General features: G+C 37.9%; 5 protein-coding genes across 5 annotated transcripts; 3 read left to right on the top strand and 2 right to left on the bottom strand.

The window, feature by feature from the left end:
- Positions 1-2,364: 2,364 nt before the first annotated feature.
- Positions 2,365-4,906, top strand: PHYBLDRAFT_134401 (hypothetical protein; the record flags this gene model as incomplete). The annotated part of the gene is made up of 10 exons (XM_018429643.1): positions 2,365-2,639; positions 2,701-2,961; positions 3,031-3,155; positions 3,251-3,482; positions 3,570-3,710; positions 3,934-4,083; positions 4,150-4,334; positions 4,387-4,443; positions 4,548-4,668; positions 4,743-4,906. The coding sequence occupies exons 1-10, from the start codon at positions 2,375-2,377 to the stop codon at positions 4,904-4,906; spliced, it is 1,701 nt and encodes a 566-aa protein (XP_018290058.1). The 5' UTR covers positions 2,365-2,374.
- A 508-nt stretch (positions 4,907-5,414) lies between these two features.
- Positions 5,415-8,513, top strand: PHYBLDRAFT_79256 (hypothetical protein). The gene is made up of 6 exons (XM_018443448.1): positions 5,415-5,464; positions 5,524-5,595; positions 5,675-5,729; positions 5,781-6,878; positions 6,998-7,823; positions 7,955-8,513. The coding sequence occupies exons 4-6, from the start codon at positions 6,460-6,462 to the stop codon at positions 8,324-8,326; spliced, it is 1,617 nt and encodes a 538-aa protein (XP_018290059.1). The 5' UTR covers positions 5,415-5,464; positions 5,524-5,595; positions 5,675-5,729; positions 5,781-6,459; the 3' UTR covers positions 8,327-8,513.
- Positions 8,514-8,521: 8 nt separating this feature from the next.
- PHYBLDRAFT_146998 (hypothetical protein) lies at positions 8,522-9,854 on the bottom strand (the record flags this gene model as incomplete). The annotated part of the gene is made up of 6 exons (XM_018431778.1): positions 8,522-9,016; positions 9,076-9,171; positions 9,225-9,301; positions 9,366-9,424; positions 9,485-9,743; positions 9,803-9,854. 6 exons carry the CDS (start codon positions 9,852-9,854, stop codon positions 8,522-8,524), a joined length of 1,038 nt encoding a protein of 345 aa, XP_018290060.1.
- A 3,597-nt stretch (positions 9,855-13,451) lies between these two features.
- Positions 13,452-17,128, bottom strand: PHYBLDRAFT_177745 (glycosyltransferase family 66 protein; the record flags this gene model as incomplete). Its single annotated transcript, XM_018437923.1, has 4 exons — positions 16,960-17,128; positions 16,243-16,904; positions 14,616-16,175; positions 13,452-13,648 (listed from the first exon to the last, which is right to left on the bottom strand). Exons 1-4 carry the CDS (start codon positions 17,094-17,096, stop codon positions 13,452-13,454), a joined length of 2,556 nt encoding a protein of 851 aa, XP_018290061.1. The 5' UTR covers positions 17,097-17,128.
- Positions 17,129-17,290: 162 nt separating this feature from the next.
- Positions 17,291-18,341, top strand: PHYBLDRAFT_147001 (hypothetical protein; the record flags this gene model as incomplete). The annotated part of the gene is made up of 4 exons (XM_018431779.1): positions 17,291-17,450; positions 17,584-17,683; positions 17,747-18,022; positions 18,110-18,341. 4 exons carry the CDS (start codon positions 17,291-17,293, stop codon positions 18,339-18,341), a joined length of 768 nt encoding a protein of 255 aa, XP_018290062.1.
- Positions 18,342-18,691: the final 350 nt, after the last annotated feature.

Here is an 18,691-nt window from a genome sequence, read left to right on the forward strand (position 1 = left end):
CTTTTAGCCTTGTGGGGACATCACTGGGCTTTCATATTCGATCAATCACCTTTCATTGCCGCCAATGTCACTACCACTGACAATTCCCTACTTTCCTGCTTACAATCTGAAGAAAACCTTGATCAATGCCCTTTCCCTGTCTAAGTTCATCGCGTTTCTTCGTTTCCACATTTTTTTTACATTCCATCTACAACTTAAAATACAGAATCCCCAAAAACATTTAAATAATAGAAAAACCAAAAACAAGTTGTGGCGTCTCTTAAGCATTTTGGACAAGAGTCCCATCAATAAACCAGAGCTCCGCTCCATAGAAACAAAAAACCGTAGTGAAAATGAACCACACCTTTGGGACAAATATCTTCCCTTTATAACATTTGCAATGAATACCTCAAGACAAACATCGACCAACTAGTCGCCTCTTGAAGTAATGTTTGGAAGACAAGCAACGCTCTCAACAACAGCAGAACTTAAATATCCAAACATGCAGACTAATACAACTAAGTCATGGATTGCATATCTAAATCATTACTTACCTATCATCCAGAAAGATATTCGAATTGGTGTCCAAAAAGCCCAACAAAGACAATAGCATCACTAAAACCAAAATAGAAAAGAGAGAGTTAACCTCAAACCTGGTAGCATAGTTATGAAGATTAGACCAAAGGAAACCAGTAAATTTCCGAAGGCAAAGTTTACTGGTCCTTGGAAAATAAAAAAGCAGATAAACAAAGAAGCTACTAGTTTCTTACTAGAGGATACTAAGAAGACAAAGCGCACCACAACTGCTCACTATGAACAATTATACCTTTTTCTACAAACACTAAACCCTTAACTAGAGAGGGAATGATGTGACAGTAATGTATATTTTCTTAAATAGAATTATCCCAAATAATGTTTCTTGTCACAATTATCATTTACAATAAAGTCAGAGATTCTTCCAATATAGCAACTATTACAACTGATTATACTAGAAAAAAACCTTTAGAAAGTAGATTGAATGTTCAAATTCACTTGGGACAGTTGAGGGTAGAATGACAGCAAAGATATTAAGACGAAAGGGGAATAATGATATAGGAAAATTGTCAATTTCGCTTGGGACAGTCCAGACAGGTAGAACAGCAAGACACAACAAGATGAGATAGAAGAAGAATATAGAAACACAATTAATTTCACTTGGGAAAATCAAGGCAGGTGGTCAGCAAAATAAAAAAAGATAAGATAAAAGAGAAATAGGAGAACACGGTTGATTTCATTCAGAACAATCACATAGGTAAAAAAGAATAGAAAGAAGATAAAAGGAAATGGGGTTTGTGAACAGATATATTTGAATTTAATGCGATGTATGATTGCTTTTCTACGGGTCAGGCAGAAAGTAATTCAGGGACAGTGATTTTAAGAGAAAGAATGGGATACAGAAAGAGAAATTGATAATGGTAATACTGAAAAATTGTAGTGTGAGAAAATGAAATGCGAATATTAATGGGTAAATTATGCAAGAAATACAAGTATATTCTGAAGATGTGGATGGAGATAAATTATAATGGAGGAATGTATGGTGTGTGTATACAATAACTGTAGGGAAGAAACTGGAAAAGGAAATGGGAAGATGTATGTAAAAAGGGTAAAGATGCCAAAAGGAGAATATATGCAGGAGATAAAGTGGAAGTGATAATAAAGGTAAAAATAAATATAAAAATGGGATTATAAAAAAATGTGATAATATGAAGTGATTATGTAAATGATGAACGAGAAAAATGGAAGAGGGAAACGATCGGAGAGGAAGAAAAAAAATCAGGATGGTCGAAACTGGAGAACACACAACACCCGTGTCAGTTTTTTACCGAAAGCTGCTGTTTTTGTTTTTTTTTGGAAATTACGACAGCTTTTTTTTACCGTGTATACCATGGGCGGGCAGTTACCACATCCTCAGCCGTTGTCGAGTTGTCGGCAAAATCACCATTGGTCAATTGCCACTTTTTGGTCGATTGACACTTCAGTCCATGAGCACCTTTGGAAATCTGGATTTCCTTATTTGATATCAAAATTTTCCCTTGGTGTTGCCAGCTTTTCTAGACCTTTTATTCTGTCGCACATCGTCTCCATGAAAAAATCCTTCTCTTCTCAATCCTAGTGGAAATGGAAGAAGACTAGCCTATTAGAGCTGATTAAAAAAAATGTTTTTTTTCGCCCTGTTTTGCCTTTTTTTTTAACTTTTATTGTCTGCACCAACTGTATTAAATTCAATTTTAGTTATTTTTATTTATTTTTTACAAATCCGCATAGCAATCCTGCAGGTGAACCGATCACGTGCTCAGAATGCTTAAATAATCAAAGACAATTCTCATTTTTATAGCGAAGTGTGGTGTAGTGAAGTATGAATCCAGCAAGTGTTCTACGAAAGAAGTCGAACAGCAGTGATGCTTTTAAAAAAAAAGAAAAAGACAAAGATAGAGTAGCAGGAAGGATTGGGTCTCCTTTAGCAATGAATGCATCATCAAATACATCTGCATTTCAATCCGGAATCTCAGTTAAACCATCATCACGCGCACCTCCCGGTATTAACGGAACATTTGCTTCCACAGCTCCTATTGTCATTGATCTTCATAGATTTGCAGATGAGAACATGCAGCCTGAGGAGTGTATGTAAAATAATCCAGAGAAATACCATCTTTTTTCTTCTAACCAAAAGGTACAATCTAGACGTTCATCGTGCTCTAGGAGATGCGAATGAGGAAGGAATCAGGGCCTTCCACAAATCACTAATAGAATCAAAGCATGTCGTGGGTGGTGACTTGCAACGAAATGTCTATCGAAACTATACAGAGTTTGTCGCCATATCAAAGGAAATCTCAAACCTTGACGGCGATGTTCTTCATCTTAAAGGCTACCTAAATGAATTGCGCAATATATGGGAAGGCTTCTTAGCATCTACTGATGCCTCAAATGAATTACTTCCAACAAGTAAGATCAAAGTTAGATATAACATGCATTTTATATGTTGCTTCTTCTCACCCAAGTATTGTTCTACAGATGACGGTGTATTTTCTGAGCCAATTCTTCCTTTAAGAAGGCGAAGTGAATTGATGACAACAGATATGCAGACCATACATCGTGCTCAGATAGTAGCGCTTTGGGAAAATGTAGATGGATCACAGGTAATTATATTATTTCTTCGCTCTTTATTTCTTTCCCTTTTTTTTTTGGTTTTGTAGCCTCCATCATTAAACCTAACCATGTAATTATTAAGTAGAAGTTTATACCTTATGCACAAGATCGCCAGATTGTTCGTGAATGCGTGAATTTTGTAGAGCTAGATCCCCGTACAGGGCAGCCACACCAAGCTGTTCATATATTCCTTCTCAACAATTGCATTCTGGTTGCTTCTCGTAGAAAGCGATCTATAGCAAATAAATACAAGCTCATGGCTGAGTATTACTGGAATCTCGAAGATACTACAATGCTTGACATTAAAGATTCCCCAGGTAAATCGGAGATACACTTGATTAATTAATGCATAAAACAGTAAATATTAGATTCTATATATATATATACTCATCACTCTCGATAAGAACTCCAAAATTCCCTTAAGATTGTCGTGTATCCAAACACATATCTTTTCCGTGCAGATAGACCCGAAGACAAACTAGGTTTATTACATGCTTATAGGCGTGTAATGGACGAAGACAACGATAAAAGCCAGGATCAAGCCAGTGACGGTAAGTTGTGAGCCCAAAGATATATATGTATATATACTTGAAGTGTATAGAAAATGAGTTTTTCCTTCTTGAGTATTATCGGCTTAACAATGCATTATTATTATTTTCTCCTGTATTTAGGGGATTACAAATCTTTGGTAATTAATATAAGAATAAAATAAAATAAAAGTTCCCTCGGTCATATATTTTCTCTTAACATACTTTCTGTAGAATGTAGAAAATGGCCGGTCTAATAACGGTCGAGACAATCAGCAACCCACGTCCCTTGATCCAGACGACCTAAAGTGGCTAACAGAACTCCCGGATGAACTTGAGGTTCTTATTGCTATCCGTGAATTTGAAAATGCAGTCATGCTCATTGAAAAAGGTAAAAAAAAATGAGAACAGACAATTCTACCTAAAATTATATTAACTTTTTTTTTAAAAAAATAAGCTCGAACCATCTTCAAGGGTTACTCTGCCGATCTTGCAGCACTGCGCGACATTCGAACGCAAGTGCAGAAATATACAGATTTGCTGTGTACAACAATCAGCAATGACCTTGGCAATATCCTTTTGACCAAGTTGCAGTTCCAGCGTTTTGTAGGCTGGCTCCTTAGACTAGACAAGGGAGAGCAGGTACTATTGTGCATTATTCTGAAAACAAGTGGCTCATCCTGGCTTCATTTAGGCACGGGAAGTCTTTTTGGCCACCCGATCCCTTATTATCAAGAAAAGAATCAGGCAAGTCCCCTCCCTCCCCTCTCCCTGACAAGTATATCTACAAGGGTATACATATTAAGTATTGAGCATTGATTATTGATAATTAAGCATTATTTTGTACATAGGCAGTTGATATTCGAAGGAGATATTCCAACGTACATTGGTGAGCTCGCACTTGTGGTGTTTACCTTGATCCGAAATACATGTGAATGGTATCGAGATTCATTTAAACAAAATGATATGGCGTCTGGTAATAGATAAATAAAAACACACACATATACAACAGGTATAATGTAATTTATTTAAGGACGCTTTTTATAATAGGTTTTGTAAATTGGGTCCGTGAACAGACAAACATTTATGCAACTATCTATAAGCGGCAAGTGTTTAACAACAGCCACTTGAGCTGCCAGATTATATCAGACTGCTTTAAATCAACACTAGATCAATGTGCGATTGTAAGACTTGCTAAAACACAATACTTTTAAGGGACTGACACCAGCACCTTATATTTAGCTTCGAAAGGTTGGACTCGATTTGAAGTTTCTTCTGGAGGATCTATTTTTGGAGAACATCAAGGAGACAGTTCTTACTTATGAAAAACGCAACGTGGAAAAAGCAGATAGATTTGCCAAAAATGACAACTTCTCTATTGTAGCAAGTCAGAATCTAGGTAATTACATTCCAATACGGCTGAATGATACACCGAAAATGAGGGTTGTGGCTAACTAAAAAGTATTGTATGGACTTTAGGCACAGATGTAAAGGTAACATCGAGTGTAGTAAGCTTCTACAATCTCTTGATCAAGTTTGTGAACGATGTTTGTCTACTTGCAAAGCTTCAGGTAAAAACAAACGCAAAAACATAAAAAAGACAAAAATCAGTAGTTTTTAAAACAAGCCTACGGAGAGTTAATGGTTATTGGACATGTTATACTTTGCTTTAGCTGTACACGACAGTAGTTGAAAGTGTATCTAGACTGACAGATTATTACTTGCGTACGATGGTTGAAGAAGCCAACAAACGAAACCTTACGGACGAGCAGGTAATAAGATATTGTATGCTATGGAATGATGGCGCGTGTACTTATACCAGACTACTTAGCGTTCGGCAGCGTCCATGAATGTATCTTTCGTTCTCGATAACGTGGTCCCAAGGGTATCTTCCCAACTCAACGTGCGTAGACTTCCCAATTGGGCGATAGTAAAACTGTAGGGTGCTCTAAAGACTTATGCTTTTCGATCGTTTTCTTTAGTACCACTTTGATCGTCCTATACCCGAGTTAGATTCTCTTCGCGCCAGTTTGAGAGGTACTTGCTTACGACATCATATACACACAAACAATAACTCCTATCATTTAGAATTGACGTATTTGAAATAACAAAAAGTTCCTAAAGAATCCAGCCGAGAAAGTTGAAATGTAGGAATGCCCATAACACGTGAAAATGAAAATGAAAGAAGAAGAGCAAAAAGAAGACCAATAACAAGAAGAACAAGAGCTTGAGCAAGAGTTATAACAAGAGTTATAGCAAGAACCAGAGCAAGAACCGGCACAAGAACAAAAACAAAAACAAAAGCAAGAGTAAGAAAAGGCTGATATCTACGGACTCTTCCTCTTCCTCTTCCTCTTCCTCTTCCTCTTCCTCTTCTTCCTCTTTTTCTTCTTCTTCATCTTCTTCTTCTTGACAAAACAAATGTACTCCTCATTGTTCGACACCTTGGACATCTTGACTCGACACTCCTGTTTTTTTTAATTTATCACATCGTTCTCCTTTGCTTGTCAATAGATCCAGTAAAGACCCAACATATAGCATCATCTCCCCTCTTTTATTTTTGGATTTTTTTTCCTGGTTGTAGTTATACTTATAAAAAGGGATCTCTTTGTATCTGAGTCTTTTACAATCGTGCGCACTTCATCTCTCTCTTTTTTTCGCTTTTATTATTTCTCTTCTTCTTTCTCTTCTTCTTTCTCTTCTTCTTTCTCCTCTTCTTTTCTTTCATTTTTCCTTTTTCCTTTTCACTTTTTTATTTTATTTTAATATGTTGCCTGATACACCTCTTACCCGGGGTGTCGTTATTGGAGGAATTTTTATTGTATCAGCTATAGCCCCGGCCTCATTTTTATACACCAGTCTAGTTCTTATGAAAGGCCAGATATTTCTTCCGACACTCTTGCTCCATTTATTTCATGCAATCATTCCTATACTATCAAATATCATTCATACCTGGCTTGTACTCGAGGTTCTTTTCTGGTGCTTTTTCTTAACCACTCGGAGTCGTCTTCAGCAGGAACGCTCTCACATGGTACCAATGTCCAAAAAAGCTCGATTGGAATTATTTGAAAATTGTGTTGACGCCATCGAAAAAATCGAACCTTGGATAACTGGATGGTACTACGATGCCGATACTATCGAGAATCCTAAATTTGAGGATATTAAAAAAGACAACCTGGCTGAATGGTGAGGAGTAAGAATATATAATAAATGAAAGCCACAGTAACTCTCAACTATATATATATATATACATATACATATATACATATATACATATATACATATCTTCTTCTTGTCTTTTCTAGGCTTGCCGGGTCGCTGTGGAATGATTACCTTGAACCTGTGACGCAAAATCCAGAATATGCAGCTGAGCTTGATGGCTATCTTCAGCAAACGGAAAAGATGTTCAATGTAAAATTCCCAGAAGGTCGCAATCCGCAGATCCGTTGTATTCGAATGTCTCTCGACCCAATCGAAGCAGTACATCGACCCCTATTTGTTTATGTCAGCCTGTACATCATCACTTATATCTTCAATACTCTCTTTCTCAAAACAGCCTGGGGATTCCGAAGATACGGCACTGATTCCCCTTCTGTTCTCTGGGGTGGCTTCCTTGAGTACCCCCACATTATAATGGAAGGGATTCAAGCTGTTTTCAGAAACACGCACGATTTGTCAACACCACACCCTAAATCCCCCCAATATAAGCACAAGAGCCTCGTGTATTGGTATAGAACCCCCTCTGTAGCCGCAACGAACAAAACTCCCTTGTTGTTTATCCATGGTTTAGGGGCTGGGCCAGTGTGCTACACCGAATTTATCCATCGTCTCGCCAGCCTTGACAGACCTATTTTTGTTCTTGAATTGCCTTATGTATCAATGCATATGGTAGAGTATGCCCCCGGAATTGATGAGACCGTACAGGAAGTTGTAGGGATGCTACAGAACCATGGGTACGAGCGTGCAGTTGTAGTATCTCATTCATATGGGACAGCAATTGCCAGCTGGCTTATGAAAAAAGTGCCTGAACGGGTGGCTGGTTCAGTTTTAATTGATCCAATCTGTTTTCTCATGCACTACCACAATCTCTGTTTCAACTTTTTAGTTCGTATACCTAGACGAGCAGTGGAGGTAAAAAGCTATATAGATATATAGATATATATATATATATATATATATATATATACGCATATACGCATATATAGCATCTTGTTTAATTTACTCACTCACACTCCTTTTCTTAAAAAAAATCAATTAAATAGTATGCTATGCGCTATTTTGCTGGACGTGAATTATATACTTGTTATTTTCTTAAGAGACGATTCCAATGGGTTGATACCATATTCTTTGTTCATCCTGAAACAGCAGAAGATGGAACTACTCATGAACCAGCTATTCTTGACCCGTCCAGTCCCTTAAAAAACGCAGTAGTTTTTTTATCAGAGCTAGACATTGTTAGCAATAGTCCCCTGGTGGGCAAGTATCTTACAGGGCGTGGTGTAGACGCAAGGCTTATGACAGGTCTTGATCATGCTGGGTTCATGTTCAATTGGGAGTGGCGCGAAAGAATTCTTCGGCAAGTGGAACGCGTTGCTAGCAACGTAGATGACGAAGGAGTCGCAGAATACCAATAAGACCACTTTAAATAATTGGCACCTTCATAAATTACAATACATGCTTGCATAAACATTACATGTATTCATTTACACGTGTATAAGGAATATTGACTAAATAATCGATAAAAATTGCAATACATAATAAGCAAAGGCTATGTAAAGCCTGCTTTTGTTCAAATAAAGGTATACGATTGAATTAACTGATATATAAGCTTAAAGTTGTTGGCTACCATTTGTCTTATTCTTCCAGTCAAATGTCTCCTCCATCGATGTCAGGGCAGCATCCAAGCTGGTCATACTAGTACCTCTGCTCAGCCGGGCATGATTAGACTTTGGGCTATTGGGGTTCCCCGGACTATTACTGCGGCCATGGCTAGGGGTCCCACTTGTGGCGGATGAGGAAGGGCTTGTGGGTCCACTACTATTCATTCTTTGCTGTTGATGGTGGCTATAATCCAGTAATTCGGCCTGAGATAATCGGACAGATAGGCGGGAAGGGCTCACTGCTGTCAAGGGAGGAGAGGACGAACCTGGAACCCGCGAATGGGTCATGGGAGTCAGTGAGCGTGTGGAGTGATAGGATCGCAAAGATGCTGGCCTTGACGGCATTCTTGGTTGATTAGATATATTATGCTCAGCTAAGAAGCGTTCCAGAAAATCAACCACTAAAGGCTCCTTCATCACGGATAGTTTGTATTCTTCATAGGTCTATTGGCATGATTTAGCTATCACACAATCAAGCTATTAATTCTTTCTGATTGACTCACAAGCTTTCCATCACCATCTACGTCCAGATCTTCAAACATACGCGTTACCATTCGGTGGATCTCATTTGTTTGGTCTTCGTCTGAGAACGTATGCGACTTGAAACCATGTTAAACTCCGTCGGGTCATTATTTCTTGTTCATGCACCTACCAACTGCAACATCACACGTTCAAGCTCGGGTTTTGTCAAGTGCCCATCGTGCTTGACATCGTAGAGCTTAAATGACACTGAAAAGAAATCGAGAAGTACTAGATAAGCGATCAAGATTAGATTGCGCAGGTCTTGGCTTACATGCTAGTTTCTCCTCTGGATTTCCCTTCATAAAGATACTCAAGCCATCCACAAATTCACTATTGGGGGGGTTTTTTTATTGTGTGAGATTAGTGCTGTAATAAGGTTATCTGGCCTACCCAAAGCCTAATGATTTATTGTTATCGACGTCAAAGGCAGCATAAAGTCGTTTTAGAAACACATCGTCATTAGACGACACAGACGGCACACATTTTTTCACCGTCTTTGTATAAAGAGAGACTTTAATGAATGGCAAATTCTGAAGTAGATTAAATACCTCTTTAAATACGTCTTCTGTAATGCTGGTCTTCTTGGATTGTTGATTTAAAGTAGCTTCTTCCAAGTTGTGTCTAAACTTGCTGATCTCTTTTGTGGAGACTATATCGTTTGATGATACTGCTTAGTATGATAGTAATAGGTTTGATAGAATTGCTTACAATGGGTCTTCTTGGCCAATGCCCGGTTCTCTTTACTTTTTGTTTGGCCCATTGTGATGAATGCTGTGTGTATGAGAAGAGGAATGTGAGTAGGAAAACCTAAAGGTCAGCTGAGTTTTGTGAAGAGATCATTGAGAAAATTGAAATTGAATGTTACTGCATTTTTCCTGGAGATGGCGCTCTTCCAAAATTTCATCATGACTTTTTAAAGCAAAAATGAATACATTGATTTTGACTCAATTTAGATTAAACGGTCAATTCGAAAAGCCGTAAAGACAGAGGTTATTTAGACTTAAGGATTCTGACTTTGTAAGAGAGCATTTTGCGCTGCTTTGAAAAAAAAAGTAAATAAGAGTAAATATGCTTGAAAAAGGTAAGGTTTTGAAATAATCTCTTTTGGGGTCTAATTTTACTTGCACTGCAATTTCTTTTATTTGATTTTCTTATTTGATTTCTCGAAATGAATGCACTAGAGCTTGGAAATAAATCCGTTCACTTTGCAGACCGGTTTGCCCATTTTGGAACACGTACAATGTAAAAAAAAAATATCCTTTAAAAGACGTGTATAATACAAAAAAATAATAACTTGGCTTGTGCATAATTCATGCAAGAAGCACCAAGTTCATGTTCGATATTAGTGTATTTGGAGACTACAAGTTGATCTAGATCTTACATATTTTGTGCCAAAGGTAATGTTCAAAGCCTTCTCTCCTTCACTCTCTTTAATTATCGGATGTTTAATTACTTTATTTTATGGTCTTTTCACTAAAAGTCTTGCCTTGAGATCCCACCAAATATATTTAAAAGGGTTCGAATGTAGATATCGAGAAGATAAGTTTCTCAGGACCCTTGATTAAATGCGCTTCTTTTTGCAAGCTTGCATGTAGAATATCATGGCAGCCATTATTGTATTTTTGGATTATATTTTCTTACCCTTTTTGTTTACTTGATCTTAAGTTACGGAAGAAGGTTCTAGGCCATGTTATTCCAGCTGCCTTGGCTTACAATGTTATTCATGTTCACCAAACCCACCCGACTGTAGCTGTGGCTCTGACTGTAGTTACAGCTCTCTACGCATATGTAAAGTCTGTATTATAAGCTAAAACATATAGAGCACCCACTAATTATTATCCCCCCCAGTCAAACATTTTCCATACAACTCCAAACAAACTCTTAAATCAATTATAAATAGAATTTAATACGACTATGAGACATAAACTAATCTTATTCACAACTTGTATAAAGTGTCTTTATGTTCTCGCACAGATTATTTTGTAGATTTTATTAATTCTATCAGGTACAGGAGGCGTGACCTCCTTAAAGCCCTTAATTTGGTGTTTGTTTGTTTTCTACTGTGAGCCAGTTCACTCCCAGAAATACCACAACATCAGTAGGGCCGATTTAGACCAGGTACGTTTACAAGATGCCACCGTAGTTGAGACTTTCGGCCAGGTAAACTCGATCCAGTTTCTTTGATGCCCTTACAGATATATTTTGCTGTACACTAGTACTCCTATAAGAAACAAGAAAGAAAGAAAAGCTTACAATCTTGATAAGACTAGTTTAAACCAGGTACATGTACATGTACATGATGCCACCGTACTTAAGATAATGTATATTATAAAGACCGCAATCGTTCTATGATAGCAATTTTATTATTATTTATTTACTACAGACATGTATCTTTTTGGGTCTAATAAAGAACCTCTTTATTTTGGTCGTGGTTGTATAAAAGCAAATAAATACAGCATATTAGGGATCCGGACATTTCTTCAACACAGAAGAAAATAAAATCATTACAGTAGTGCTTTGACCAATCTCGGATAAACATTTCCAATTAATTATCTTTAAATAGGTATGTTATATATATATGTAGGATCTTTGGGTACTTCAAGTACTACAAACTCATAATAATTACCAGGATATTGAAATATATCAAGAAATTTTCGTTTTTATTTTATTTTTACTTTTTAGTTCGAACAAAGTATAACTTATAGCATATTAAAGAGCCAAACTGTAAGACCAATGCTAAAATATGTAACACATTTAGTCGTTGTAGGCATAACGATATATTATAATTGAAATTAAGCCACTGTAACCTCTCTAATGAGTCAATACTATGTAATATGATAATTACTTAATTTTATGTAAATAACACTTCATATTTTGAAAGTTTTTTTTTCTTGATATCCTGTACTTGTCATTTTGAGATGTAAGCAGCTATAAGACGCCAAATCTCACTTTTATATACTTTTCTTCTTCCTTTTTTCATTCATTATCATATTTTCAAACCCGGTATTCGGATAATTTGTACCTGGATCGTGCAAATATCAATATTTTATACGGGTAATTAAGCTACATTATCACTTGCTTTTAGGGAAAATATTTTCTGTTAACAACCTTAAAAAGAACAGTACATTTGTGCTTTTAGGGTCATGATATCTTTGAAAGGATGTTGCGCGCATAAAAGGGGTTATACGGAGATAATCGATCTTACTACCAATTTGTATAATTGGATCTTAACAAATATAGCTTACTCCTCACTTATGGCTGCTACTATATATGCATATATCACCCTTTTATCATATGTTACATCGAGTTCTTTATGGATCCCAAGATCGGTCATTCATACAACCAAGATATAACTCTTTATTGCATTAGTTCTTCTGGAAATTCGTTCAAATATCCTTTACTGGCGCTTAGACCTTGATTTTAAATATTGATAGTATCTAGGCTCATGTACACATATCCATTTAGCCCATACGCCTTTATATATATACTCTTATTACATAGGAATACAATTACTAACATAAAGACAATAATACAATTACAATAATACAATACATTTCTATACCTTTCTGATTTTCAACATTCTCCACTCCTGTTCCGCATGAAAATCAGCTCATTTTGAAACTAGCAAGTTACAACATTAAGCTACTGATTCTAATGCTAATACTAATACTAATACTAAATGACTCTTATGTAATTAAACCCAATGACCCTTGTGTTTATTATACTCCTTTAATACACATGTCCAAAACCTTGTAATTAAGTATACAATTCGCGCTTTTTTCAGTTATAGTTTGTTCATATAAAATCAGGACTGGTTATATATATATATATCAATACAAGATCACCTTAATTTATTAGATAAAATTTCTGCCATTATTACCTTTTCATTATATAACGTCGAAGAAATAGACTTTTCGGATTTGTTTGAATTATCAATTGGATTATTTATATATATATATATATACGAGCATATTTATGCACAGCCAAACCACAGGCTTTCAGAGCTTGTTATGAACCAGTTTATAGTTGAATATTGTTTTTTTTTTCTATAAGTTTTGTAATTTATTTGACACGTTTGTTATGAAATTTTCTTATCCAATTTCTAAAACACTAGGGGTTCAAAAGCCCTAAAGGAATTTTAGATTTATAAGTTTGGGTTTATATTAAACTAAAAGCATAAAAACATAAGAAAAAGTCTTTAAGGTAATGCTTAAAGACTTTTACTCTTTTAATTTAGCAACAATTATAAAAAAAATTGCTTATAAGAATCTAAATTCCTTAGGAAAACCGCGTTCGAGACAGCAATGCTGACCAAAAGTTGAAAGAGTGTTCGGGCTCTTTGTTATAAAGCTCTATTTCAGTAAAGGCACAGAGTATAACGAAGATAAATCAAGAAGATATTTTCAATCGATAAAAATTCACAGCATGTCTTGTCAATTGCCAATTTCTTGTAATTATAAGCTTTAGGAAGACCATAAGACCAAACTGGTGTGCCTCCACAAACATATTGATAGTAATTCTTATGAATAATCCTTTTGTAAGAACTTTGTTGGGCTAAGGCCAAAACATGCCCATTAATTATTTTGGAAACAATAATATAATTATGTGTATATTTGCATTTAGAAATAAATTTGCAATATAACAGGAAAAAGATAGCTTTACTCTGGATTCAAAGCATATATACAATAGGATTTGCGCGTGCGGTAGCCATTTAGACACAGGTAGTAGTTAGATAATTATAATAGCCACTAACTAATGATATCTTATAAGTTACTTTTTATCTCAAAAGAAAGCTTTCCCAAAAGGTTAACCAATCGTTTGACATGTCCTTGGTATGGCCTTAGTGCTCTTTGGTATTTTTTTTAACACTAAATGTAGTACACAATACCAAATGATTTGCGTAAAGGTTTTCTTGTTTACAGCTTAATCAGAATGGGTTATTACATAAAAACTCACAAACAACTGTGCACTAATCAATGTGTTTCGATTGTTATTTAATACATCTTTCACTTTCTCCTTGATAAGTTTCATGTACGCTGGCGTCAGGCTTGTATCCAGTCACTATAGAAAAAAAAGTGGTGCTTCCACTGCGATTTTCCAAAATTGACAGTGAAATGGCCAGTTCCTTTGAGGAACCTGGCATTTTTGTTTCACCTTGGATTTTTGGTGTGTGTGTGTGTGTGTGTGTGTGTTTTAATTACTATAGGCCAAAGATGAAGCCACAAATTCCAAAAATACCCACTTTTTTTCTTATAGTGATCAACTGTTTCATCTTAAATAATTAATTAGGCTTTAGATGGTGAATGTCATAAATAAACTCTTGCAAATGTAATTAAGAAATGTGCTTTGAAATACAGAATGGCTCGAATACAAGACACACAAATATAATTAATAAGTATTTATGTTTATCTCTTTTTATTTATAAATGAAGAAAGCCAAATATTTTGAGCTATGTTTTATATGTAAATATAATTTTAAGACTATGTTTAATCAAGATCAGTGCGTCTCCGTCTCTCTTTGCTCTTCTGACTACGCGTGGTCTTCTTCTTCTTCTTTCCGGCTTCAAACGCTTTAGCCATAGAATGAGGTCTACCAAGATTATCGTAATCCTTGACCTTATAAATTCTCACAATCCAATTCTCAGATGTGAAAGCTTCGTCAAGAACATTCAATTCAGGACCTTGAGCAGGAAGACGTTGTTGACGAACACGATCCATAGGTTGTTGTCCATTGTAGAGTTCGTGGAATCTGTAGTAGCTCATCTTGTACATCAAAGAGTTCTTCATGGCGGGAGATGCTTGGTCGTCAACACGATAGTCACCCTGAGGTGTAAAGTAATCAGATTCCTTGATCTTGTCGGGCCAAACACCTTCAGCAATACGGATCATCCACAAGTATTTGTTGATATCATCACCAGAATATCCCAAGAGTCCACCAAAAATTACCAAAACGTAGTCGACATCATGCTGTTTCATAATTTCATAAGAATCCTCTTCATTCGATGACATCGCGCGACCAACTGTGGCAATATGTGTGTTGTTCCAAGTGTTGTTGTCCACAAGTGTAGGACGGTCAGCCATACCAGCAATCTGGTATCCATAATCCCACCATGACATAATCTTAGCATCTTCCTTTGTGTTTTTACGCAACCAGTAATACGCCTCTCTGAAGTCATCGATAATGTGTTGAGAACCATCAGGATTACGAGATGCAAGGACAATAGAGGGGCTGGAGTATGCATTCGAGGTCACCCAGGTGCAATGCCATACAAAGACACATAAGAAGAACACAAAACTGACAACAACAACGACACGCGAGTCGCGAGTAAGGATACCATAGTACTTCTTCTCTCCATTCTTAGACTTTGAGCCCTTTGAACTTTTGTCCTTTCCATCTGTACCATTCTTAACATCTTTAACTTCCTTTGTAGTGACCTTCGTGGTCTTTCCTTTTTTAGTAACAGTTGTCGTCTTTGTAGTGATAGAAGACGAAGACGAAGACGAAGATGTTGATGTTGATGTTGATGTTGATGAAATTGTAGATTCTGTTCCAATGAGTTCAGAGTTTTCCTCTTCAATGGCAGTAGACTTTTCGTTTGACAGATCAAGATATGTGTCCAAGATTGTGGAGACAGCAATACCAGCACAGATACAAACAACGGGTGTAAGGGTAAGCATCAAGCGGACCATGACACCAGCAAAGTACGAAGCAAAGATTCCATAGACAATTACAAAAACATGCTCGTCACGTAATTTTTGGAAGCACATGTAGATACCAGCAGGGAACAAGAAAATCAGCATCTCAAGGTCAAAGAAGAACGATGCCCATGCAGTTGGTTGATGTTCTGAAACAGATGCAATAATAGGAATATGAATCTTGGCGTATCCGGTATCCCAAAGCGAATAAAAGCGACCTGTCCAAGGAGCAATAAACCCACTCATCGTCAATAATACCAGAGCACTGAAACCAATTACAAACGAGCCCAAGACAAATGCCTTGAGAAGAACCTGGAATTGCTTTGCAGGCAAATGACCGCGCAGTAAATCAACGAATCCCATAATTTGACACAATCCAAAAACACCTAGTGATAAAGTAATTGCATTGAATATTAATATTCGAAAATACTAAAACAAAAAGGGAATTCCTACCCAGGGCAGCCATATGCTCAGAAGTACGAGTAGGCTGGAAACCGACAAAGGGAATTTGCATCGACATGAGAGTACCGAGAACATAGAATGTCGAGTAAGATACATAAACCCGGCTAGAGAATCGCCCCATCAACATTAAAACAAATACGTGGAGGGGGATCATGTTTATGATAAATACGTATCCACCCCATGCTGCAACCATATAAAAATAAAAGAATGCTGAAAGCGAGGCCCATAAAGCTGAACCTGTCTTAAGAGCCTTAATCCATAGGAAGAATGTGAACATCAATAGGAAGATAGCAATTGCTTCGTTATCATATGAGCCCGCGACAGAGCGCGAGATGTAACCAGGAGCGATACCAATAAAAGCGGCTGCGAGCAGACCAGCGGACGAGTCTTTCAATTCAGTGGTCAAGAGGTAGGTAGCATAAGCAGTTGCTCCTGAAAATACAGGAGCCAAAAGTACACACACGTTTCTAATGTCGACGGGAAAGTTGAAGAAATGAAGGATGTTGTGGATCACGGCGGCTGTAACCATGAGACCAGGGTAGACTGTGCCTCCCACGACGCGTCCAAGAGGATACCATGAACGGTCATCGAACCAGTTCCAGAACTCGTAGAAGCCGTCTTTAACGAGCATCTGAGTGGCACGATAATTGAACCTATGTTATTGTCATGAGCTTCCTGGAACGATAACGCATGTGAAAAGGGGTTTACCATGGGTCGAATTCGTGAATGACTGATTCATAACGCACGATGCTAAATAAACGAGATGAAAAAGCAGCCCCGGCAATCAAGCCGAGGATGGCCGTTTTTAGCAGTGTCTTTTGACTGCTGACATCCAGCATAGACATCGCAGTTGTATGTTTGGGATGAGTGATGAGAGGGAAGCAGGAAAGGCCAAGGACGGTTATTAAAGAGGCGATGATTCCCCGTCTCCATGTGCAGTCCTCCGATTGGACAGCAACAACGTGTTACTACACATTAGAGCGCGTTTGGCATGACAAAAGACGAAAATATTTCTCTTTCTTTCTCTCTTTCTCTCTACATGGTTCTTCCCACTCCACCGGATCCACTTGGGAACCCCCCCTCAACCCTCGGCTCACCCTCACCTCACTCTACCACCACATCCAGGCCCACCACCTCACAACGCACATACTTGGGCGCCGCTACGTTCGCACACACTGCTCTTCTTCTTCACCAGCCTCGTATTATATATGGCGACTCGATTGATGGCTTACCACGCATCTGATGTTCTGGTAACGCACCCCACTCTGGTTTCTATAATGCTCCTCTTCCTACTTCTCCTCTCCACAACGCCTTATGGCATGCCCTGAAAAGCTCTGCTTTTGCAGACTATCGTAAAAGTTACTCTTCTTAGTCGTTCTGCTCCTACTTCTCTCAAGGTCCAATTCCACGACGCTGCTTCCTGTGCCATTGCGTGCGCACACCCTATTTCTGTCTCTGATTAACTCCTCCCAGTCTGTATTGGCGTTGCTCTTAGTCGCAATGTATATCGGGTAACATTGTCTCGAGACCTTGGTGTTTGTTATCCTGATTTAGTAGCTGGACTCCAACGGTGCCTTGCCCCTTTCGGAACTGTGCGCAAAATTGTGGTCCGTGAGAGTTATACCTTTTTCGATGGCACTGGCAGTGTCCTCCTTGAACGACCCGAAACACGCTCATTATTCATACGCCACTTACGTTCAAAGGGAATTGACGTTCTCGTTCTTCAAGAAACTTATATTCACTCTATTTCTCTTCAAGACACATTTACCATGTAATTTCAATCTTCTTCTCTTTGGTCACCTCATTGTGAGCTTTTATGCCTTTCAAAAGGTATTATAATTACTGACCCGCTGTTTAGTTTATGCGGCCGCTGCATCACTGCTACTGTGTCTTACTCACAGTCTATGTTCACCTCTTTCCGTGCTTGTGTTATTTATGCTCCCGCTACTCATCGCGAACGACATTCGTCCCTTACCTCTCTTCGTAATCATCTTTTGCTACCCGTGTCACCCACCAATATGGTTTTATTGAGCGATCTCAATCACTCACTCACTACTTCAACACCCCATACCACTCCACCTCGTCCATGACCTCAATTTCTCAACGACCATCTTGTGGACTATGTCACTTCCACCGGCAAGGTACCTTAACCTACCTTTCACGGCGGGACATCATCCTCCACAATTAACTACATATTCGCTTCCTCCGATCTTGCTTCTTGTGCCTCCTCACACTCGGTGGCATATATACACTCGCAGTGGTCTGACCATTGTCTGATCACAGTCGCATTCCCCCTTCCTTCTTCTCGGATCAGTGGCAAAGGCCTTTGGCGAGCCAACCCTCGCCTTGCTCAGCTCACTTCCTTTCAGAACGAACTTTCTGTATTTCTTTACACCCTCGTCCCCACTCTCCTAGCTTCTCATTCCCCATAGGCAAGTTG

This window comes from Phycomyces blakesleeanus, assembly GCF_001638985.1.
Source record: "Phycomyces blakesleeanus NRRL 1555(-) unplaced genomic scaffold PHYBLscaffold_14, whole genome shotgun sequence".
Classification (NCBI taxonomy): Eukaryota; Fungi; Mucoromycota; class Mucoromycetes; order Mucorales; family Phycomycetaceae; genus Phycomyces; species Phycomyces blakesleeanus.